The sequence below is a fragment of the Mustelus asterias genome, chromosome 24 (assembly GCF_964213995.1).
Source record: "Mustelus asterias chromosome 24, sMusAst1.hap1.1, whole genome shotgun sequence".
Lineage (NCBI taxonomy): Eukaryota > Metazoa > Chordata > Chondrichthyes > Carcharhiniformes > Triakidae > Mustelus > Mustelus asterias.
The window spans coordinates 60216338-60240483 of record NC_135824.1 but is presented as its reverse complement, the minus strand read 5'-3'; the positions used below and the strand labels follow the sequence as shown (position 1 = coordinate 60240483).

At 51.6% G+C, this 24146-nt stretch overlaps 1 protein-coding gene across 6 annotated transcripts in view; it reads left to right on the top strand.

Annotated features, from left to right (window-relative positions):
- LOC144511459 (BRD4-interacting chromatin-remodeling complex-associated protein-like) overlaps nucleotides 1-24146 on the top strand; it is a 103220-nt gene that overhangs the window by 55676 nt on the left and 23398 nt on the right. For 3 of the 6 annotated variants that reach the window (XM_078241827.1, XM_078241830.1, XM_078241828.1), the window contains exons 4-8: nucleotides 4541-4583; nucleotides 7266-7331; nucleotides 10970-13003; nucleotides 18004-18249; nucleotides 22844-23764. In XM_078241827.1, the coding sequence (XP_078097953.1) occupies nucleotides 4541-4583; nucleotides 7266-7331; nucleotides 10970-13003; nucleotides 18004-18249; nucleotides 22844-23764 (3310 nt within the window). The remainder of the gene's footprint in view (nucleotides 1-4540; nucleotides 4584-7265; nucleotides 7332-10969; nucleotides 13004-18003; nucleotides 18250-22843; nucleotides 23765-24146) is intronic. The other 3 variants (XM_078241832.1, XM_078241831.1, XM_078241833.1) reach the window with 3 other exon arrangements.

Below are 24146 nucleotides of genomic sequence, written 5' to 3'. Positions count from 1 at the left end.
CCTCTACACTGTCCCCATCAAACACTCCCAGGACAGGTACAGCACAGGGTTAGATGCAGAGTAAAGCTCCCTCTATACTGTCCCCCATCAAACACTCCCAGGACAGGTACAGCACGGGGTTAGATACAGAGTAAAGCTCTCTCTACGCTGTCCCCCATCAAACACTCCCAGGACAGGTACAGCACGGGGTTAGATACAGAGTAAAGCTCCCTCTGCACTGTCCCCCATCAAACACTCTCAGGACAGGTACAGCACGGGGTTAGATACAGAGTAAAGCTCCCTCGACACTGTCCCCCATCAAACACTCCCAGGACAGGTACAGCACGGGGTTAGATACAGAGTAAAGCTCCCTCTACACTGTCCCCCATCAAACACTCCCAGGACAGGTACAGCACGGGGTTAGATACAGAGTGAAGTTCCCTCCATACTGCTCTGCTAATGTCTCAGCCCAGCATTTAGAGATGTCCTCTGGTGGTTCAATGTGGCATTGCAGGTTTCTCACCCTTGTGCTTTGGATGGAGTTATGTTGCGTTCCTGCATCCAGGGGATTACCGTAGCTGCTGTTCCCCCTTTTGATAATGGATATTTGTAAGCAGCAAGAGAGGAAGCCTTTGGCATTGGATATATTCAAACGCACGATGTGGGATGAAAGACAACGATCCTCTCGCCCTAGATGTTGCTCCCCCCTCTCGGTGATCTGTCCGCAGCCACCCAGCCTATCCGCACAGTGGGTTTTGTTTAATGAGTCCAGGCCAGGATCAGGAAGCCTGGCTGCATTTTTCTTCAGCTATTTTTATCCCCCCGTTAATGTTCCAGCAGTGGAATCTTCCTGAGCTCATTTATCCATGACTCTACAACTGTTAAACTCCTACAGCGCCGTAGGAGGCCATTCGGCCCATCGGCTGCACCAAGTCTGGAGAAAGAACACCTTACTCAGAGAGAAAATGCTGGAAAATCTCCGCAGGTCCGGCAGCATCTGTAAGGAGAGAAAAGAGCTGACGTTTAGAGTCCAGATGACTCTTTGGTCAAAGCGTCATCTGGACAAAGGTTTGCACGGGGAGAATGTGCGAACTCCACACGGGCAGTGATCCAAGCCGGGAATCGAACTGGCGCTGTGAGGCAGCAGTGCTGACCACCGCTACCATGCCGTATATTTCTCTTGTCTTCCTGATACAGTGAATTCTCACTCTTCCTTGATCCAATTGGATTATGCCAAAATTGGATATCAATGATTGTAAGGGAAACTAGATACTAAATCCATCTCATTTTAAGATTTGTTCTCTTTGTTACACCTTTAGTGAACCCAGCATAGAGTCATAGAGGTTTACAGCATGGAAACAGGCCCTTCGGCCCAACTTGTCCATGCTGCCTCCTTTTTTTTAGCCACTAAGCTAGTCCCAATGGCCCGCGCTTGGCCCATATCCCTCTATACCCATCTTACCCTTATAACTGCCTAAACGCTTTTTAAAAGACAAAATTATACCCGCCTCTACTACTACCTCTGGCAGCTTGTTCCAGACACTCACCACCCTCTGTGTGAAAAAATTGCCCCTCTGGACACTTTTGTATCTCGCCCTCTCACCTTAAACCTATGCCCTCTAGTTTTAGACTCCCCCACCTTTGGGAAAAGATATTGACTATCTCGCTGATCTGTGCCCCTCATTATTTTATAGACCTCTATAAGATCACCCCTCAGCCTCCTACGCTCCAGAGAAAAGTCCCAGTCTATCCAGCCTCTCCTTATAACTCAAACCATCAAGTCCCGGTAGCATCCTAGTAAATCTTTTCTGCACTCTTTTTCTAGTTTAATAATATCCTTTCTATAATAGGGTGACCAGAACTGTACACAGCTGATTTGCATGAGTGAGTAGGACAGACTTCCTGCCATTCACCAACATCAGACACAAGACAACTAAGAAAATGCATGGCTAAAAATCTGAAACAATAGTGGCCGTGAGTTAACGTGGAGTTAACGCCTCATGAACACTGTCAGACTCACCGTGCATTTCCATTGTTTTCTTGTACCAGACGGCACGGTGGTTAGCACTGCTGCCTCGCAGCGCCAGGGACCCCGGTTCGATTCCCAGCTTGGGTCACTGCCTGTGTGGAGTTTGCACGTTCTCCCCGTGTCTGCGTGGGTTTCCCCCGGGTGCTCCGGTTTCCTCTCACAGTCCGAAAGACGTGTTGGTTAGGGTGCATTGGCCGTGCTAAATTCTCCCTCGGTGTTACCCGAACAGGCGCCGAATGTGTGATTTTCACAGCAACTTCATTGCAGTGTTAATGTAAGCCTTACTTGTGACACTAATGAATAAACATTTACTGTCCTTCCCCTTGTTTTAGTTTCAGAACTATTTTCTGACGGTTTACCAGAAAACACAATTTCCTGAGACATTCTCAGCCTTTACGATTCTCCTCAGACCCCGATTTCAAAATGCACCTGCCTTGCAAATCTCTTTTTAACTGTTAAATAATCTTGTGTACCGTTCAATTTCTTTTTTTTTTCTCTCGACGGTTTAGTACTTTGGGGCTATGCCTGTTAGGTTGGAGTGATTTCCAACGACAAACAAACAACAAAGAAAATTACAACACAGGAACAGGCCCTTCGGCCCCCCCAAGCCTGTACCGACCATGCTGCCCGACTGAACTAAAACCCCCTACCCTTCCAGGGACAGATCAGCTGGAGTAGAACCATAGAAAATTACAGCTCAGAAACAGGCCTTTTGGCCCTTCTTGTCTGTGCCGAACCATTTTATGCCCAGTCCCACTGACCTGCACTTGGACCATATCCCTCCACGCCCCTCTCATCCATGAACCCGTCCAAGTTTTTCTTAAATGTTAAAAGTGACCCCGCATTTACCACTTTATCCGGCAGCTCATTCCACACTCCCACCACTCTCTGCGTGAAGAAGCCCCCCCTAATATTCCCTTTAAACTTTTCTCCTTTCACCCTTAACCCATGCCCTCTGGTTTTTTTCTCCCCTAGCCTCAGCGGAAAAAGCCTGCTTGCATTCACTCTATCTATACCCATCAAAATCTTATACACCTCTATCAAATCTCCCCTCAATCTTCTACGCTCCAGGGAATAAAGTCCCAACCTATTCAATCTCTCTCTGTACTGTGTACAATTTTGGTCCCTTTATTTAAGAAAGGATATATTAGCTTTGGCGGGGGTACAGAGAAGGTTCACCAGGTTGATTCCGGAGATGAGGGGGTTAGCTTATGAGGAGAGATTGAGTAGACTGGGCCTGTACTCATTGGAGTTTAGAAGGTTGAGGGGAGATCTTATAGAGACATATAAGATAATGAAGGGGCTAGACAGGATAGAAGCAGCGAGGTTATTTCCACTTGCAGTGGAAACAAGAACTAGGGGGCATAGCCTCAAAATACGGGGGAGTCAATTTAGAACAGAGTTGAGGAGGAACTTTTTCTCCCAGAGGGTAGTGAATCTTTGGAATTCTCTGCCCAATGAAGCAGTAGAGGCTACCTCGTTAAATGTGTTTAAGTCACAGATAGATTTTCAACCATTAAGGGAATTGAGGGTTATGGGGAGCGGGCGGGTAAGTGGAACTGAACCCACTATCGGATCAGCCATGATCTTATTGAATGGCGGAGCAGGCTTGAGGGGCTAGATGGCCTACTCCTGCTCCTATTTCTGATGTTCTTATGACCATATCCCTCTAGTCCCATCCTATTTATGCATTTGTCCAGACGCCCCTTAAAATTCGCGATCGTATCCGCTTCTACTACCTCCCCCGGCAATGAGTTCCAGGCACCCACCACCACTGTGTAAGAAAAAAAGAAACTTACCTCATACATCTGCTTTAAACCTTGCCCCTCGCACCTTAAACCTGTGCCCCCTAGTAATTGACTCTTCCACCCTGGGAAAAAGCTTCTGACTATCCACTCTGTCCATGCCTCTCATAATCTTATAGACTTCTATCAGGTCGCCCCCTCAACCTCCGCCGTTCCAGTGAGAACAAACCGAGTTTCTCCAACCTCTCCTCATAGCTAATGCCCTCCATACCAGGCAACACCCTGCTAAATCTTTTCTGTACCCTCTCCAAAGCCTCCACATCCTTCTGGTAGTGTGGCGACCAGAATTGAACTCTATATTCCAATTGCTATATCCGTTCGTTGGATGTGGGCATCGCTGGCTGGGCCAGCATTTATTGCCCATCCCTAATTGCCCCTTGAGGGAGCTGTCAAGGAGTCACATTGCTGTGGGTCTGGAGTCACATGTAGGCCAAAGGTCACCGATCAGAAATGTAAGCTCTGTTTCTCTCTCTCTCTCTCTCTGTCCACCGATGCTGAGTATCTTCATCATCATTCTGTGTTCATTTCTGTTTTCTGGCGCCCCGCAGTATTCTGCCTCTGTTCGCACTCATTGTTTGCTATTCTCCCCCCCCCCCCCCCCCCCCCTCCCCCCAGGCCCTCGATCAGCTGGCTTTCCGTTGCAGTCACTTATAGCTTTCTGTGGTTATCTGCTGTTACTCAAAAATAAAAAGCAGCTGTTGTTGAAATGTGTCTTCTCTCCTTGCAGTGACCCTCAGGCCTTGAATGACTTCCTGCATGGTTCCGACCAGGTGAGTTTTTTTTTTCAATTTGCTGCTTCTATGCCGGGGTTGGAATTGTGCTGCTGTCTGACATTTTTCCGTCGCTCGCCGGGAGAGTCCCAAATGTTTGTGTCCTACTTTGTGTTTTGAGACCATCAGAAGTCATAGAATCCCTACAGTGCAGAAGGAGGCCATTCGGCCCCATCGAGTCTGCACCGACCACTACCCCATCCAGGCCCTATTCCCCCTAACCCCACATATTTACCCGAACTAATCCCCCTGACACTAAGGGTCAATTTAACACGGCCAATCCATCTAACCAGCACGTCTTTCGGACTGTGGGAGGAAGCCGGAACACCCGGAGGAAACCCACGCAGACACAGGGAGAACGTGCAGACTCCGCACGCACACGCGCGCACGCCCACACACCACACACACACACACACACAGTGACCCAAGCCGGGAATCGAACCCGGGTCCCTGGTGCTGTGAGGCAGCAGTGCTAACCACTGTGTGCCACCCCAAATAGGGACAGGAGGAGGCCATTCAGCCCTTCAAGCCTGCCAGCGCCACTTAATAAGATCGCGGCTGATCTAACGATCGCTTAAGTCCACTTTCCTGCCTTATCTCCGTAACCTTTACTCCCTGACTGATTAAATACCTCGCGATCTCAGCTTTGAAAATGTTCACGGGCTCGGCCCCCCCACAGCTTCCTCGGGTAAAACATTCCAAAGATTCTCCACTCTTTTGAGAGAAAAAATCCTTCCTCAAATCTGTCCTCAATGAGGCCCCCTCCCCTCCTCCCCCCTTATTCTGTGACTATGCCTTCTGGTCCTACAGTACACACTCCCATGAGTGGAGACATCCTCCCAACATTTACCCTCTCTCTAACCCCCTAAGAATCCCACCATCTCTCGTTCTTCTTTTAAGCGTGGCAGCCTGGAGCCTCTCACGTGTGGCAGCTCCCATTCCATGGCCTAATACCTTTTAATACCTCCATGCTGATGGCTTCCGCACAGCAGCCGTGTTTGAGAGGACAGGGTGGGTGGGTGGATAGAGCACTCGGCATCTGCTTGGCAGAGGGAGCCTTACTCCAAAGCTCAGTTACCCACCGCGTGGATTGAAGTTCCTTATTTCCCAGCTGGGATGATTTAGTTTCTGTGCTGCGACCGCAGGCGCGGATCACACTACCCACTCTTGCTGCAAGACACAACTTTTTTTTAACTCTTGCCTGCCAACGGTTCAAAAACAAAGGTTTCCGAAAATCCTGTAAAGGCTAAGACATAGGAGCAGAATTAGGCCACTCGGCCCATCGAGTCGGCACTGCCATTCAATCATGGTTGATACTTTCTCATCCCTGTTCTCCTGCCTTTACCCCATAACCCCTGATCCCCCCCCTAATTAATCAAGAACCTATCTATCTCTGTCTTAAAGACACTCAATGACCCGGCCTCCACAGCCTTCTGCGGCAAAGAGTCTCACAGATTCACCACCCTCGAGCTGAAGAAATTCCTCCTCATCTCTGTTTTAAAGGATCATCCCTTTTAGCCTGAGGTTGTGCCCTCTGGTTCTAGTTTTTCCTACTAGTGGAAACATCCTCTCTACGTCCACTCTATCCAGGCCTCGCAGTATCCTGTAAGTTTCAATAAGATCCCCCCTCATCCTTCTAAACTCCAACGAGTACAGACCCAGAGTTCTCAACTGTTCCTCATACGACAAGCTCTTCATTCCAGGGATCATTCTTGTGGACCACACAATGTCACCACATCTCTTCAAGTTAAACTCCTGATTTCAAAAGGGCTGTATCTGTGTTTACATCCCCATTGTTACAAATATGAGGTTTAATAAATTGTGTTCCAGGATATCTCTTCAATTGAGAGCAAGATGGGTGGAAGAGGGGGGTCATGTGACCTGTTCTAAATTCTGTCCAACATCTAGCTGGTGTGGCTTAGTTGTTGGAAGGTTAACGGGGGCCCAGTTCGTTCCACTGGGAAGGAGTTGCAAGATATTTACACCTGTAACTAATGACCTGAGCAGTTATCATCGAATCCCTTCAGTGCAGAGGGGGCCACTCGGCCCATCGAGTCTGTACTGACTACAGTCCCACACAGCCCCTCTCCCCGTAGCCCCAAGTATTTACCCCAGCTAGTCCCCCTGATACTAAGGGACAATTTAGCATGGCCAATCCACCTAACCCGCACATCTTTGGAGTGTGGGAGGAAACTGGAGCACCCGGAGGAAACCCACGCAGACACGGGGAGAATGTGCAAACTCCACACAGACAGTGACCCGAGGCCGGGAATTGAGCCCGGGTCCCTGGCGCTGTGAGGCAGCAGTGCTAACCACTTGTGCCGCCCAATTAGTTGTGCTGGCAGTGGGTGGACTGTTAGTCTCCAAGTCCCAGAGAATTGTTCGGACTGTCAGGTTTTGCAACAGGTTATACTTTAAAATGTTTTCATTGCTTAATGGGGGGGGTATAAGAGTATAAATTGCACACCAAAGTAATGCTTGGTCAATGTTGCCTTTAGTTTGTGTGTTACAGTAAAAGTCTTAAAACTGGTGATCCTTTCAGCCGTTCTAATTTCTTTTTAAGGAGTACTGGGATTGTAACGCCATTGAATAGGACCCATTTATCCCATGTGTTAGTAATAATGTCGCCTGAACTGACTGCTTCAGTCTCTTTGTAAATCGTGTCTTTAATTTAATGAATAGCTCGATGGCGATGATCTCCTTGATACGACAGCTGATCCTGCCAGCGCCTTCTTCACTGATGCATCTGTAAGTGTTTACTTTCTTTCTCCTCCGCCAACACATGGGCCTCAGAATTGTAAACTGATGCCAAGGATTGAATCGAGGCTCAGTGCAGATGAAAGTTAAAAGATTTAACGGATAATTTAGAATCATAGAATCCCTACAGTGCAGCAGGAGGCCTTTCGGCCCATCAAGTCTGCACTGACCACAATCCCACCCCGACCCTATCCCCATAACTCCATGCACTTACCCTAACTAGTCCCCCTGACACCTAAGGGGCAATTTAGCACGGCCAATCCCCTTAACCCACACATCTTTATGGGTGGCACAGTGGTTAGCCCTGCTGCCTCACAGCGCCAGCGACCCGGGTTTGATTCCCGGCTTGGGTCACTGCCTGTGCGGAATCTGAGCGTTCTCCCCGTGTCTGCGTGGGTTTCCTCCGGGTGCTCCGGTTTCCTCCCACAGTCTGAAAGGCGTGCTGGTTTGGGTGCATTGACCCGAACAGACGCTGGAGTGTGGCGACTAGGGGATTTTCACAGTAACTTCATTGTAGTGTTAATGTAAGCCTACTTGTGACACTAATAAATAAAAGTTTAAAAAACTTTGAAAACTTTTAAGAAACTTTGAGCCTGTTCACCGTTTCCTAGCGAAGGTATAGGGGGCGATTCTCCCAATAAAAAACTTAAGTGCCCAACGGGCGGGAAAACGGGAGCTTTACCTGCCTATTTGTTTTGGGCATATTTAGTTGAACGCATGTCCGGCGCTCCATGCTGCACAGAGAGCCTCGGGGATTCACACTGGTGGTGGTGGGGGGGAGGGGGCAGAGCCTGAACCCGCCCAAGACGCTGGCATCAGTGTGCTGAGTGGGCCTCTGCGCCGATCTGTCAGTAGGGAGATCGGCGCATGCGCACTGCCACACAACCGCGCCTTCCCCCCCTCACCACAACAATCTGCAGCCCCAATCACCCTCCTCCCTCCCAACCCCACCAGTCCCTAATGCAGAGTGCACAGTGGGTCTCCCGCCCCTCCCCACCTCTGGCCCCAACCTCTTGGCACTGCCAGGGTGCCAGGCTGGCACTGCCAAAGGGGCACCATCCCTCTGTCCCCAGTTTCTCAGGGGTGGGCAGAGGGGGGTCCTCAATGGTCTCTGTCCCCACCAGCGGGGTGATCACGCCTGATTTTCCCCCGTTAGTGGGGATCAGCTTTAATCAGCACTGGTGGCAATCTCTCCCAATTGGGGGGGGGGGGTGGGAGACGGTTCGCGAGCCCGGAGAATGCCCTGATTGCCAATTTTTGGATCGTGCAGGTTGGGTCAAGGGTCACTTGGAACGTGGGGAAAAGACATGCGCAAAAGCTTGTGGTTAGTGACGTTCAATGCGGCACCTACCCAGAAGGGAATAAAACAGTAAAACTTGGGAACTGACTGGCACTGGTCCAAACTGATCTTCTCTACCTTAAAGCGGAACTCCAGTTCAGACCAGTACCAGTCATTTCACGGATTGGATTTTATGGATTTCCCTTCTGGGTAACCCCGCAAGCTTAGTTATAGAATCCCTGCAATGCAAAAAGGAGGCCATTTGGCCCATCAAGTCTGCACCGACTCTCTGAAAGAGCATCCTACCCAGGCCCACCCTATCACCATAACCCCGCGCCTTTACCATGGAAAATCCACCTAACCTGCATATTTGGGCACTAAGGGGCAATTTAGCGTGGCCAATCCACCTAACCCGCACACCTTTGGAGTGAGAGAGAAAAGCGGAGCACCCGGAGGGAAACCCACGCAGACACTGGGTGGGAACGTGCAAACTCCGGACGGACAGTCACCGAAGGCCGGAATTGAAGCCTGCACTATGAGGTAGCAGTGCTAACCACTGTGCCACCGTGCTGCTGTTTATCCCTCGACTAGTAATGCAAATTCATGCATGGTAACTTTAAAGATCTGTCTGGTTTTCAGACGCGATTGATTTTGCGATAGCTGGATTTTGAGAAACAGTGGCCCTTTAGTTTGATGAGTGGTGAGGTTTTCTCTGCGGCCCTGGATCACATTTCTCCCCCGAGTGACTCCCAGCAAAAACCGATTAACTGATTATTAATCCCACTGCTGCTTGTGTGGAATAGTTCCATGCTTGTTCATATCACGAGTTATTGCAGTTGAGAGAAATTATTGAGTGAAGGGATTTGGGTTAGATTGGTGGAAACATCCAGCGCAGAAGGAGACCATTTGGCCCACGGCGTCTATTCTAGCTCTCTGAAAGAACTGCAATTAGTCACACTCCCCTCCTCTTCCCACACAGCCCTGCATTTTGTTTTCCCCTTTTCAAGTGTTTACCCAGTTCCCTTTTTTTTTTAAAGTTCCTGTTGAATCTGCTTCCGTCGCCCTTTCAGGCAGCACCTCCCAGATCACAACAATTCTCTGCGTAAAAACATTTCACATCTCCCGCCTGGTTCCTTTCTCAATCGCCTTAAATCTGTGTCCTCTGATTACTCGCCTTCAGGCCAGTTTTCCCCTACCTGATATATCAAGATTCTTCAAGCGGTGGCACAGTGGTTAGCACGGCTGCCTCACAGCGCCAGGGACCTGGGTTCGATTCCCGGCCTTGGGTCACTGTCTGTGTGGAGTTTGCACATTCGAAATCATAGAAACCCTACAGTACAGAAAGAGGCCCATTCGGCCCATCGAGTCTACACCGACCACAATCCCACCCAGGCCCTACCCCCATATCCCCACATATTTTACCCGCTAATCCCTCTAATCTACGCATCTCAGGACACTAAGGGGCAATTTTAGCTTGGCCAATCAACCTAACCCGCACATCTTTGGACTGTGGGAGGAAACCGGAGCACCCGGAGGAAACCCACGCAGACACGAGGAGAACGTGCAAACTCCACACAGACAGCGACCCGAGCCGGGAAACGAACCCAGGTCCCAGGAGCTGTGAAGCAGCAGTGCTAACCACTGTGCTACCGTGCCGCCCACTCCCCCGTGTTCTCCCCCGTGTCTGCGTGGGTTTCCTCCCACAGTCCGGAAGACGTGCTGGTTAGGTGGATTGGCCGTGCTTAAATTGCCCCTGATGCCTCACAGCGCCAGGGACCAGGGTTCGATTCCCAGCTTGGGTCACCGTCTGTGCGGAGTTTGCACGTTCTCCCCCCGTGTCTGCGTGGGTTTCCTCCGGGTGCTCCGGTTTCCTCCCACATTCTGAAAGCCGTGCTGGTTAGGGTGCATTGACCCGAACAGGCGCCGGAGTGTGGCGACCTGGGGAATTTCACAGTAACTTAATTGCAGTGTTAATGTAAGCCTTAACTTTCAAGGGCTTGGGTGGGATTGTTGTCGGTGCAGACTCGATAGGCCGAATGGCCTCCTCCTGCACTGTAGGGATTCTATGATTCCATGCCGTAAGGAGAAAGAACTCAGTTTCAATCTCCACGTGTAACTGAAGCCCTTGCTACGACTTGGTACATTCTGTAATGTTTCATCTAGTGTGATATCCGTAACTGGATGAAAGTTGCGATAGAGATGTGTTTTTATTTTGTTTTCCATTGCTGTTTCATTTCACATTCTGATAAAGTGACTCCATCAGCTGCTGCTTGCTTTGCCTCTTGGATCTGAGAGTTGCTGTAGACCGTAGAATCTAATTCAGAGTTGCTAACCTATTGAATCCTTTCAGCTCAATGTACAGGATACGGCTGTTAATCATCTGAACAGCGGGCAGACTCAGAATCCCTCCAGCGCAGTCGATCTCGATTTTCTGGAAGATGATATCCTCGGACCGTCCCCTGGTTCCAACCTGCAGAATTCCGATCAGCCCTGTGACATCTTGCAGCAGAGCTTGCAAGAGGCCAACATCACGGAGCAGTCGCTGGAAGAGGATGCGGACCTGGACATTGCCTCCCTCCACTTCTCCTCCCTGCAGCCAGTGTCGCAGGCGGCCGAGGCCTCCCAGCTTTTCTCCACCAGCGCGGACTTGATCGGGTTACAGCAGCAGCCCACTGTCCTTGCCCAGCAGACTCTGATCCAGCAGCAGACCATCGGAGGCCAAGTGGTCAACAAGGCCATCAACGTCCAGCCTTTCCTGCAGCAAGTGGGGCTGGGCAACGTGACGTTGCAGCCGGTCTCCAATCTCCAGGGGCTCCCGAACGGAAGTCCATCCGGGGCCTTGGGCATTGGACAGATCCAGGTGGTCGGGCAGTTGTCGAACCAGTCCGTCATGACCATCAACCAGCCAGCTCAGCAGATCATCACCAAGGCCGGGCAGCCCACCCAGATGACCACTGTGCCAGTTGGTAGCTACATATCGTCGCCCGCCCCGGACCAGCAGCAAGTGGCCTTGAACTCTGCTGGGGTCTCCCCACCCAACACGGGGCTCGTGCTCCAGAAGAATGCTGCTCCCGGGGCACTGAACGGGAACTCTCTCTTTGCCGGCACGTCCATCGCCCAGGCAAACCAGTCGCTGGCCGTCAGACCCACCACGAGCAGCCCCATGATGCAGGCTCCGCTCTCCGCTCAGAACGTCATCATTCAGAGGACCCCGACTCCCATCCAGCCAAAGCCGACGGGAGGGGTCATCCAGCACAAACTCTTTCAGATCAGCTCCAAGCCGTTTGCTTCTGCCAACACCGCGCTGGCGATCCAGAATGAGGCGTCCCTCCAGCAGCAGCAACAGCAGCAGCAGCAGAAGGCCCAGCAGAATTTGACCTTCATGGCGGGGAAACCCGTGCAGAACGTGGTCTTCTCGGCCTCTGGGCCTGGCTTCCCCCAGACTATCTCCTCCGGTGTTTTCAAGCAGCACCAGGCACCGCAGCAAGCCTTGGGGAAGCCCTTAAGCCTCCACCTGCCAGGTGGCAGCATCGTCATCCAGCCCCAACACATGCAACCGGCCATGCTGCAAAGCCAGAACCAGTTCCTCCTCCAAGGGCAGCTGTCCGGTACCTCCGCCGTCCCCCTCTCTCAGCAGCTGTCCGCCCTGCAGGCTAACGTGGGCGGGCAGATACTGACTGCCCAGTCCGCGGGCGCACAGGCGCCCGCGACTCACATCATCACCAGTCAGGGTCCGGCTGGCCAGTTGATTGCCAATCAGACCTTGCCCGCCCAGATCTTGACCAATCAGAACATTGCCGGCCAGCTGAATCTGAGCCAGGTGATAGCCGCCCAGAATGCCCATGGGACCACCCACATCCTGTCTGCCCCCATCCAGCTGCAGCCTGGCCCCGTGGGGCAGCCCGCGGTCTTCCAGATGCCCGTCTCGTTGGCTAACAGCCTCAACCCGCAGACCTCCGCCTCGGTCCAGGCGACACTGGCCGGCGGCGCCATCAACCAGCAGAGCCAGTCGGCCGTCATCCAGGGGGTGACGCTCCCCAACCAGGTCACCATGCTCAACAGCGGCGAGGGTCTGGGGCAAGCGGTCAGCATCCAGCAGCCAGCCAGTAACGCCCAGGGCTCCAGTGTCATCCAGCAACAGCAGGTGGGCTCTGGCCCCAGCTTGATGGCTCTCGGGAACGGGCAACCCTCCCTGCTGACTGTCCAGACAGCGGCTGCCTCTCAGCCACAGTCGACGCAGCCGCCACACCCTGGCCAGCAGCAGCTCCCCCCGGTCTCTCAGCCCAGCAGCAGCATGTTGCAGACGCCTGGAAAAATTATCATCGGCCAACAAGGGCCCCCAGCAGCCCTCAGCCAGGACGCAGCAGACATGTTCTTCCAGCAGGTAAAGACTTTGATATTGCGTTGCGGTTCATTAAATACTTCTTTGTCTCTCCATCCCCCCCCCAGCAGATTCCTCACCCCCCCTCCCTCCCTTGTCCACCTTGTGGGGTGGAAGTTTCCATCGACACTGGGCTCTCTGTGCGGCAGCAACCTCCCCACCACACACACAGTGATCTGATGACAGGCTGCCCGACTGTGAAAGGCATCGCAGTCGCGCCCACTGCGCGGCTGCGTTGCTGATATCGCAGGCAGCCCCCCCCCTGCCGCGGGACGTGTTATCGAGCCCGCTCCTGCCAATCTGGCTGAGAACCGCGAGTAGCACAGGCTGGAAGTCAAACTCGAAGAGAACAAAGAAAAGTACAGCACAGGAACAGGCCCTTCGGCCCTCCAAGCCTGCACCGACCATGCTGCCCCGACTGAACTGAAACCCCCTACCCTTCCGGGGACCATATCCCTCTATTCCCATCCTATTCATGTATTTGTCCAGACGCCCCTTAAAACTCGCTATTGAATCCACTTCCACTACCTCCCCCGGCAACTCGAGTGGGTGACTGATGGTATGTTCAGCAGACTCTGTTTGACATTGTACCCGTCTTGTGTGTGTGGAGTGGAGGCGGGGGGGGGAAAGTTCCAGAATCCCTTACCCTATGTCTGAAGATGTGCTTCCTGCCTTCAAGCCTGAATGGCCTATCTCTTTGTTTTTAAGGTTCTGCACCCCCCCCCCCCCCCCCAAACCCCCTTTGTTCTGGACTCCCCCCGCTCCAGAGGATAAAATTCCTATTTACCATTTTAATCTCTCATTCCTCAATTAGGTCACCGCAAAGCTACCTCAACTTGAGGGAATGCAAGCTTTGCGTAACTTTCTTGTAATTTAACCCGTTCTGATGGATCGGCACTGTACTCTGTCTTGTATATCCTTCCTGAGCTGTGCTATCCGGAACTGAACACAATTATTCCAGATAGAGTCATTCAGGGACTCCACACAACTGAGGCATCACCTTCCTTCCTTTATTCCCAGCCTCCTTGAGAGGACGGCCAACATTCCATCAACCCAGCAAAGCACTTGTTGGTTTAACTTTATTTTTTTCTTCTTCATTCATGGGATGCGGACATCGCATTCGTTGCCCATCCCTAATAACTCCTTGAACTGATTGAGGCAGCACAGCGGGTTAGCACTGCTGCCTCACAGCGCCAGGGACCCGGGTTCGATTCCCGGCTTGGGATCACTGTCTGTGCGGAGTCTGCACGTTCTCCCCGTGTCTGCGTGGGGTTTCCTTCGGTTTCCTCCCACAGTCCGAAAGGTGTGCTGGTTGGGTACATCGGCCGTGCTAAATTCACCCTCAGTGTAATCCGAACAGGCGGCGGAGTGTGGGGTGACTAGGGGATTTTCACAGTAACTTCATTACAGTGTTAGTGTAAGCCTACTTGTGACTAATAAATAAACTTTAAAACTTTACTTTTGCTCGGCCATTTCAGAGGGCATTTAAGAATCAACCACATGACTGTGGCTCTGGAGTCACATGTAGGCCAGACCCAGGTAAGGAATGTAGATTTCCTTCCCTAAAGGGGACTAATGAACTAGATGAGGTTTTAACAGCAATCAACAGTGATTTCCTTTTTAATTACAGATATTTATTGAATTCCAATTTTACTATCTGGCATGGTGCGATTCGAACCTGGGTCCCCAGAATGTCCCCAGAATGGGATTCGAACCTGGGTCCCCAGAATGCCTGTGTCTGTGGATTGCTAGCCCAGTGACAATACCACTCCCCTTCCGACATTGTATTTTTAAAAAATTTATTCTTGGGACATGGGCGTCGCTGGCTGGGCCAGCATTTATTGCCCATCGCTAGTTGCCTGAGGGCAGTTGAGAGTCAACCATATTGCTGTGACTCTGGAGTCACATGTAGGCCAGACCGGGTAAGGACAGCAGATTTCCTTCCCCAAAGGACATGAGTGAACCAGATGGGTTTTTCCGACAATGGTTTCATGGTCATCAGTAGATTCTTAATTCCAGATTTTTTTTATTGAATTCAAATTCCACCATCTGCCGTGGCGGGATTCGAACCCGGGTCCCCCGGAACATTAGCTGAGTTTCTGGATTAATAATCTAGCGATAATACCACTAGGCCATCGCCTTCCCCCTAATTTCTAACAAGAGATGGTGGTTACGCTGTCAACCTTCCCAGGGCTTAATAGGATCAGAGCTCCCATTATCCTCCCACTGCTAGCCATCCCGATAACCATCCCAGGATATGCTAGGCAATAATTTGATTTCAGAGCTTTGTACAGCCATGCACTTGATTCATGTCCCGATTGTTGTCTGAACCACAGGAACCAGAAATCTCTGGGGCCCGCATGCGGTGAGGTAATGCCAAGGGGAGCAGTTGTCTTTCACACCAGCTTCCGTAGGGAATATGCAGGGTGTGTAATAGAGCGTGGAGGATACACAGCACCACTAGATTCATTAATAGAAACATAAACATTGCAAACAAATAGAAAGTGAAAGCAAGGGAATATGTGTGTCAAATGATGGGCACCTCCCCAACAATTAACCTGCCCTCTCCTCTCCCGATGCTGACTGACGCTTGCATTTCAACAATAACTTCAAATTTTTATATCTCCTTTAATGTCCCAAGATGCTTCTCAAGCGATTATCAAACAAAATTCGACACTGTCATATAAGGAGCTACATACGTTAGGATAGGTGACCAGGTGGCACAGTGGTTAGCACTGCTGCCTCACAGCGCCAGGGACCTGGGTTCAATTCCCAGACTGTGTGGAGTCTGCACATTCCCCCCCATGTCTGCGTGGGTTTCCTCTGGGTGAATCATAGAAACCCTACAGTGCAGAAAGAGGCCATTTGGCCCATCGAGTCTGCACCGACCACAATCCCACCCAGGCCCTACCCTCATATCCCTACATATTTACCCGCTAATCCCTCTAACCTACGCATCTCAGGACACTTAAGGGGCAATTTTTAGCCTGGCCAATCAACCTAACCCGCACATCTTTGGACTGTGGGAGGAAACCGGAGCACCCGGAGGAAACCCACGCAGACGTGGGGAGAATGTGCTAACTCCACACAGACAGTGACCCAAGCCGGGAATCGAACCCAGGTCCCTGGAGCTGTGAATCAGCAGTGCTAACCACTGTGCTACCGGGTACTCCGGTTTCCTCCCACAGCCTGAAAGACGTGCTGGTTTTAGGCACATTGCCCGTGCTAAATTCTCCCTCAGTGTACCTGAACAGGCGCCAGAGTGGCGTCTAGGGTATTTTCACAGTAATTTCATTGCAGTGTTAATGTAAGCCTACTTGTGACTAATAAATAAACTTTAACTTTTAAGAAATAAAGAGGTAAACGTAGAAACTAGAAGCAGGAGGAGGCCATTCGGCCCTTCGACCCTGCTCCGCCATTCATTTTGATCATGGCTGATCATATTCAATATCCTGATCCCCCCTTCCCCCCCCATAATCCCTCGATCCCTTCAGCCCCAAGAGCTATATCTAATTTCTTCTTGAAATCACGCAATTTGGCCTCAACTACTTTCTGTGGGAGTGAATTCTACACATTCACCATCCTCTGGGTGAAGAAATTTCTCCTCACCTCAGTTCTAAAAGGTTTATCCCTTTTCCTCAAACTATGACCCCTAGTTCTGGACTCCCCCCACCATCGGGAACATTCTTTCTGAATCTACCCTGTCTGATCCTGTTAGAATTTTATAAGTTTCTATCAGATCCCCCCTCACTCTTCTAAACTCCAGTGAATATAATCCTAACCGACTTAGTCTCTCCTCATGTGACAGACCTGCCATCCCAGGAATCAACCTTCACTGTACTCCCTCTATAGCAAGGGCATCCTTCCTCAGATAAGGACACCAAAACTGCGCACAATACTCCAGGTGTGGTAGGTTTCAAGATGCATCTTAAAGAAGAGGGGAGTGAGAGACTTAGGAAGGGAATTGCAGAGCTTAGGGTCTTGACAGCTGAAGACACCAATGGCGGTGTAATTTTTTTTTTTCAAATTCCTTCATGGGATGTGGGCGGTTATCAAGGCCAGCATTTGTTGGCCATCCTTAATTGCCCCATGCACAGGCCATTTCAGAGGGCAATTATTACTGTGGCTCAGGGGTCACATGCCGGCCAGACCAGGTAAAGGCGGCAGATTTCCTTCAAGGACATTAGTGAACCAGGGTTTTTACAACAATCGACAATGATTTCATGGTCACCATTACTGAGATAAGCTTTCAATTCCAGATTTCATTCAAATTCCACCAACCATGGGGGCATTAGCCTGAGTGTCTGGATTACTAGTCCAGTGAATTATAAAATAGAATTATAGAATCCCTACAGCGCACAAGAGGCCCTTTGGCGTAGTGACACCAAAGTGACATTACTAGGTGCCCATCTCCCCCCTGAGAATGGGGGAGAAGACCAGACCTGGAGAGGCGCAGGGATCTGGAGGGGTTATGTTTGCAGAATCCCGACAGTGCAGAAGGAGACCATTCGGCCCATTGAGTCTGCATCAACAACAGTCCCATCCAGGCCCTACCCCAGCAGCCCCACGTATTTACCCCACTAATTCCCCCAACCGACACATCTTTGGATACTAAAGGGAAATTTAGCACGGCCAATCCACCTAACCTGCACATCTTTGGACTATGGGAGGAAACTGGAGCACCCGGAGGAAGCCCACGCAGACACGGGGAGAACACACACACAGTGAGTCACCCAAAGCCGGAATTGAACCCGGATCCCTGCTGCTGTGTGAGGCAGCAGTGCTAACCACTGTGCCACCGTGCCGTCCAACTCCTTGACGAGTGGCGCTGAGTCCGTGCTGGTGTTTTTATATATTTTTTTGCATCACCTGTGGGTGGGTGCCCTTTGCAGTTTTGTTTGGCGTGGTCCCCCCACCCCCGGAGGGGGGATGGGGGGTTTCTGAGGTGCAGCTCTCGTTAACGGTGCCGTGTGTGCTGATGGACTTTATCTTGAACATTACAGCAGGAACAGAAACAGCAGCAGCTTTACCAGGCAGCCCTGAAACTCCAACAGGAAAAGGGCCTGAACCAGCCATCCCCTCACAGCTTAGCGCCGACCTCCACCACTAGCAGTGTCCCTGCCTCCGTTATCGTCAGCAGTAGCGTGGGGCTGGCACCGGCCACGCCTGCGGGACACGCGGACTCCAAAGGGCAAACGGGGTTGCCTTCGCTGCCAAACGCACCGTTCCAGCAGATACGGGCTGGCCAGGTAGTCCTGACAACACCCGCCCTCCTCCCAATCTCTCGCTCTCTGACGCCCTCTACTAACACGGCTCTCTTGCTTTTGAGTTTTGACGGGTCCCAGTCTGCGTTATCTGCACAAGGCGGGGGCGCGGGGGGTGGGGTGGGGTTGGGCAGGGGTGGAGGGAAAGAAAACGCACCAAAATGACTTTTGACCAAGAACCCTTTTTTACGGGGATCAGGCCGGCAGCTTGAGTGTTTTGTGTCCATTTCTGCGCACCACAGCGCAGGCAGGTTGTCGAGGCCTTGGAGAAGGTGTGGAGGAGACCGGTGGGAGGGGGGGGGGGTGGGCGAGGGTGGGACGGGAGGAGCCGGAGCTTTTCTCTCCGAGAGAGGAGAGAGAGATGAGAGGAGATTCAATTAGAGGTCTTCGAAACCAGGAAGGTGACGGACAGAGTGATCGCGGAGAAACTGTTTCTGGCAGCTGGAGGGTTCCTAACCAGAAGGGATGCAGCTTTAAGGCACTTGGAACAAGATCCTGAAGGAGATGTGGGGGGGGGGGGAGGTTTTATTGACGCAGCAAAGTTGTGCTAATCTGGGATGTGCTGCCTCAGAGGGGCAGCAGGAACTTTCAAGATAGAATTGGGTAATTGATCGAAAAAGGAGCAATTTGCGAGGGCAATGGGGAGAAACAAGACCAATTAGATTTTACTTCAAAGAGCCAGCACAGACACTGTGGGCTGAACGGCCACAATCAGGTCTGCAGCATTCTATGGAAAATTTGCATCAAGATGTGGAATGTTGGGGAAGGGGGGAGAGCTTTTTTGTGAGATTGGGACTGCAACCCATTTGATGGGAGAGGCTGTACTCCATACCTGACTGTGCTGTACCTGTCCTGAGAATGATGGGGGGGACAGTGTAGAGGGGGCTTTACTCTGTATCTAACCCCGTGCTGTACCTGTCCTGGGAGTGTTTGATGGGGACAGTGTAGAGGGAGCTTTACTCTGTATCTAACCCCGTGCTGTACCTGTCCTGGGAGTGTTTGATGGGGGACAGTGTAGAGGGAGCTTTACTCTGTATCTAACCCGTGCTGTACCTGTCCTGGGAGTGTTTGATGGGGGACAGTGTAGAGGGAATGGGGGACAGTGTAGAGGGAGCTTTACTCTGTATCTAACCCCGTGCTGTACCTGTCCTGGGAGTGTTTGATGGGGGACAGTGTAGAGGGAGCTTTACTCTGTATCTAACCCGTGCTGTACCTGTCCTGGGAGTGTTTGATGGGGACAGTGTAGAGGGAGCTTTACTCTGTATCTAACCCCGTGCTGTACCTGTCCTGGGAGTGTTTGATGGGGGACAGTGTAGAGGGAGCTTTACTCTGTATCTAACCCCGTGCTGTACCTGTCCTGGGAGTGTTTGATGGGGGACAGTGTAGAGGGAGCTTTACTCTGTATCTAACCCGTGCTGTACCTGTCCTGGGAGTGTTTGATGGGGACAGTGTAGAGGGAGCTTTACTCTGTATCTAACCCCGTGCTGTACCTGTCCTGGGAGTGTTTGATGGGGGACAGTGTAGAGGGAGCTTTACTCTGTATCTAACCCTGTGCTGTACCTGTCCTGGGAGTGTTTGATGGGGGACAGTGGAGAGGGAGCTTTACTCTGTATCTAACCCCGTGCTGTACCTGTCCTGGCAGTGTTTGATGGGGGACAGTGGAGTGGGAGCTTTACTCTGTATCTAACCCGTGCTGTACCTGTCCTGGGAGTGTTTGATGGGGACGGTGTAGAGGGAGCTTCACTCTGTATCTAACCCCATGTTCTACCTGTCCTGGGAGTGTTTGATGGGGACGGTGTAGAGGGAGCTTCACTCTGTATCTAACCCCATGTTCTACCTGTCCTGGGAGTGTTTGATGGGGACAGTGTAGAGGGAGCTTTACTCGGTATCTAACCCCGTGCTGTGTCTGTCCTGGGAGTGTTTGATGGGGGAAGTGTAGAGGGAGCTTTACTCTGTATCTAACCCCGTGCTGTACCTGTCCTGGCAGTGTTTGATGGGGGACAGTGGAGTGGGAGCTTTACTCTGTATCTAACCCCGTGCTGTACCTGTCCTGGGAGTGTTTGATGGGGGAAGTGTAGAGGGAGCTTTACTCTGTATCTAACCCCGTGCTGTACCTGTCCTGGGAGTGTTTGATGGGGGAAGTGTAGAGGGAGCTTTACTCTGTATCTAACCCCGTGCTGTACCTGTCCTGGGAGTGTTTGATGGGGGAAGTGTAGAGGGAGCTTTACTCTGTATCTAACCCCGTGCTGTACCTGTCCTGGCAGTGTTTGATGGGGGACAGTGGAGTGGGAGCTTTACTCTGTATCTAACCCCGTGTTGTACCTGTCCTGGGAGTGTTTGATGGGGGACAGTGTAGAGGGAGCTTTACTCTGTATCTAACCCTGTGCTGTACCTGTCCTGGGAGTGTTTGATGGGGGCAGTGTAGAGGGAGCTTTACCCTGTATCTAACCCCGTGCTGTACCTGTCCTGGGAGTGTTTGATGGGGGACAGTGTAGAGGGAGCTTTACTCTGTATCTAACCCCGTGCTGTACCTGTCCTGGGAGTGTTTGATGGGGGACAGTGGAGAGGGAGCTTTACTCTGTATCTAACCCTGTGCTGTACCTGTCCTGGGAGTGTTTGATGGGGGACAGTGTAGAGGGAGCTTTACCCTGTATCTAACCCCGTGCTGTACCTGTCCTGGGAGTGTTTGATGGGGGACAGTGTAGAGGGAGCTTTACTCTGTATCTAACCCCGTGCTGTACCTGTCCTGGGAGTGTTTGATGGGGGACAGTGGAGAGGGAGCTTTACTCTGTATCTAACCCTGTGCTGTACCTGTCCTGGGAGTGAGCTGCAAAGATGTTCTCTCGAGACTTATTCCGAATTTTATAAAATAAAAAAGTCAGCAAATTAATTGCAATAAGAAGGTACAAAAAGTTCACCTCTCTTTGAGAGTGCAGCCCTGTGATGGGGTTGCTGAAGTTTAAAACGGTGCACAACCGGAAGCGTATGCTGATAGGGAGAGATAAATATGGTGAGAGGGTCTCATGTGGAGCATAAAGACCAGCACAGACTAGTTGGGCCGAATGGCCTGTTTCTGTGCTGTAAATTGGTGATAATTTGTGTGAGGAATTCACTGGATCTATGAGCTTTCTTCCCAGGTTTGAGAGTGTTGCTCAGGCTGTCACTGCGGCAGATTTTGGGGTGCCGAGGAAGGGGTTACTTGTGTTCCAAGCCTCTGGTTGCTCGCTTTGGGGGGGGATGAGTCTCTATTGCCACCCGTACTGAGGCCTCTGGGTCTCGTCCTGGCTGGTGTTGTTTAAATGTGCAGTTAGCGATCCACACTGACCCCCGTCAAAGCTCGTGTGTGTGTGTGTGTGTGTGTGTGTGTGCGCGTGGCCTGTAACAGACTAGTGAACCTTGCCCTCTCCAAATGGGTTTTCTACACTTGCCCTTCCTTCTGGCTAAAAGCTGCTGTTTACTGTTCCTTCCACCTTGCCTCCTTTTAACTCCTAACATTTACTTATACCAGAGGAAGATGCAAAGTGTGATCTGTCTGTATGCGTGTATATGTAGAATACGTATCTGATTTACACAGCGCACTGATCATTGGTCGAGCCGCACCGTACTACACCGTCACATCAGTGTTGTTTTCTCCCCACAATCTGCGCATTGTACGATGTGGGGTGGGGGACGGGCGGCGTGGCGGGTCAGTTCAGCGTTTTGGGAAGATTATGAGGGTCTTTGAGAAGACACAGAAGAGATTTACTACAATTGTTCCAGGCAGGCCGTATTATAGCTACAAGGCCCAGTTGTACTTCTCGAAGCAAAGGCATTGAGGGGAGATTTGATAGAGATGGGAGTGTTTGATGGGGGACAGTGTAGAGGGAGCTTTACTCTGTATCTAATCCCGTGCTGTACCTGTCCTGGGAGTATTTGATGGGGGACAGTGTAGAGGGAGCTTTACTCTGTATCTAACCCCGTGCTGTATCTGTCCTGGGAGTGTTTGATGGGGACAGTGTAGAGGGAGCTTTACTCTGTATCTAACCCCGTGCTGTACCTGTCCTGGGAGTGTTTGATGGGGGGGACAGTGTAGAGGGAGCTTTACTCTGTATCTAACCCCGTGCTGTACCTGTCCTGGGAGTGTTTGATGGGGGGGACAGTGTAGAGGGAGCTTTACTCTGTATCTAACCCCGTGCTGTACCTGTCCTAGGAGCGTTTGATCGCACTGTGTGCTTGAAGGTGAGGAGACTTTATTTTATTCCCCACCTTGATCAGTCCATGAAAATGTGCAGTGCTTTTTTTAAATGTTGGTAAAGAAAGCATCCAATATTATTGTGTTCCACTGAGATGACAGAATTGTAGAATCCCTACAGTGCAGAAGGGGGCGGGTATTAAATATCAGTTCAAGTTGTGGATTTCTGTAAGTGAGTGAGGCTGAAATTTAGAGTGTGACCTCTTTTCGCATCAAAATAGGAATCTTGTTTGTCTGTCCACTTCATTCAACAAATCATTTTATCTTGAAGGGACTAGCAACCTAGATCGCACTCAAGTTTCGCTGTATGAAATTCCGCGAGGTTCTACTTTTGTTTGATTCACTCAGCAGATGGCTTCCGGGCAGCAGAAGACGGCTTTGCAACAGCTGCCGGTTACCTCACAGTCACCTCTACCTCAAGCACCGCAGAGCGACGGCCAACTTCACCTTCAGCAGATGCAGTCCCCCCACCAAATGCAATCCCCCCACCAGATGCAGTCGCCCCACCAGATGCAGTCGCCCCACCAGATGCAGTCGCCCCACCAGATGCAGTCGCCCCACCAGATGCAGTCGCCCCACCAGATGCAATCCCCCCACCAGATGCAGTCGCCCCACCAGATGCAATCCCCCCACCAGTCTCGTCCTCCCTCTCAGCCGCAGCCCCTGTCGAGACCCCCCTCCCGCCCTCAGTCGCGGCCGTCCTCGCAGCCCCAGGCGCTGTCCAGACCCCCTTCCGAGCCCCTCTCCCGCTCCTGTACTCCGTCTCAGCTACCCCTGCAGCCCCTCTACGTGATTCAGACGCAGGTCCAGTCCTCCCCGCACGGGACGCCGCAGGGGCAGCACCCCATGCGGCCTCCGTCGCAGCCGCACGTGCAGGTTCAGTTCCAGAATCCCTCCCAGTCCGAGCCCCCAACCCAGTCTCAGGCCCAGCTGACGTCACCCACCCAGATACACCTCCAGGTCCAGCCCACCCCGCAGGTCCAGAGTCAGGCGGAGGTGCAGACCCCGTCCCACCTCTTGCACCCGTCCACAGCTCCTTCCCAAGCGGCGGGCGAGCATCACGCGACGCAGTCTCCGGCGCAGCACGTGCAGCTTCAGTTGCACTGCCAGTCCCAGTCGCAGGCCCCCCTGCAACCCGTCTACCAGACGCTGCACCTCACGGCCGAGCAGCAGCACAAGTTCCAGATGGTGACCAACCAGCTCCAGTCCATTTCTTCGATTCCCAACCCCAGTGACCAGCAGAAAAACATCATGGAGAAACTGCAGCAGGTGAGCAGGGCGGGGAGCTGGAGTGCCAAAGGCACTGTAGCACCACCGGGGTGGGAATGAGCTGGGGAGGGGGTTTGGAAGGCTGGGTAAATAGAGTCATCGAGGTTTACAGCATGGAAACAGGCCCTTCGGCCTAACTTGTCCATGCCGCCCTTTTTTTTTAAACCCCTAAGCTAGCCCCAATTGCCTGCATTTGGCCCATATCCCTCTATACCCATCTTACCCATGTAACTGTCTAAATGCTTGTTAAAAGACAAAATTGTACCCGCCTCTACTACTACCTCTGGCAACTTGTTCCAGACACTCGCCACCCTCTGTGTGAAAAAATTGCCCCTCTGGGCACTTCTGTATCTCTCCCCTCTCACCTTAAACCTATGCCCTC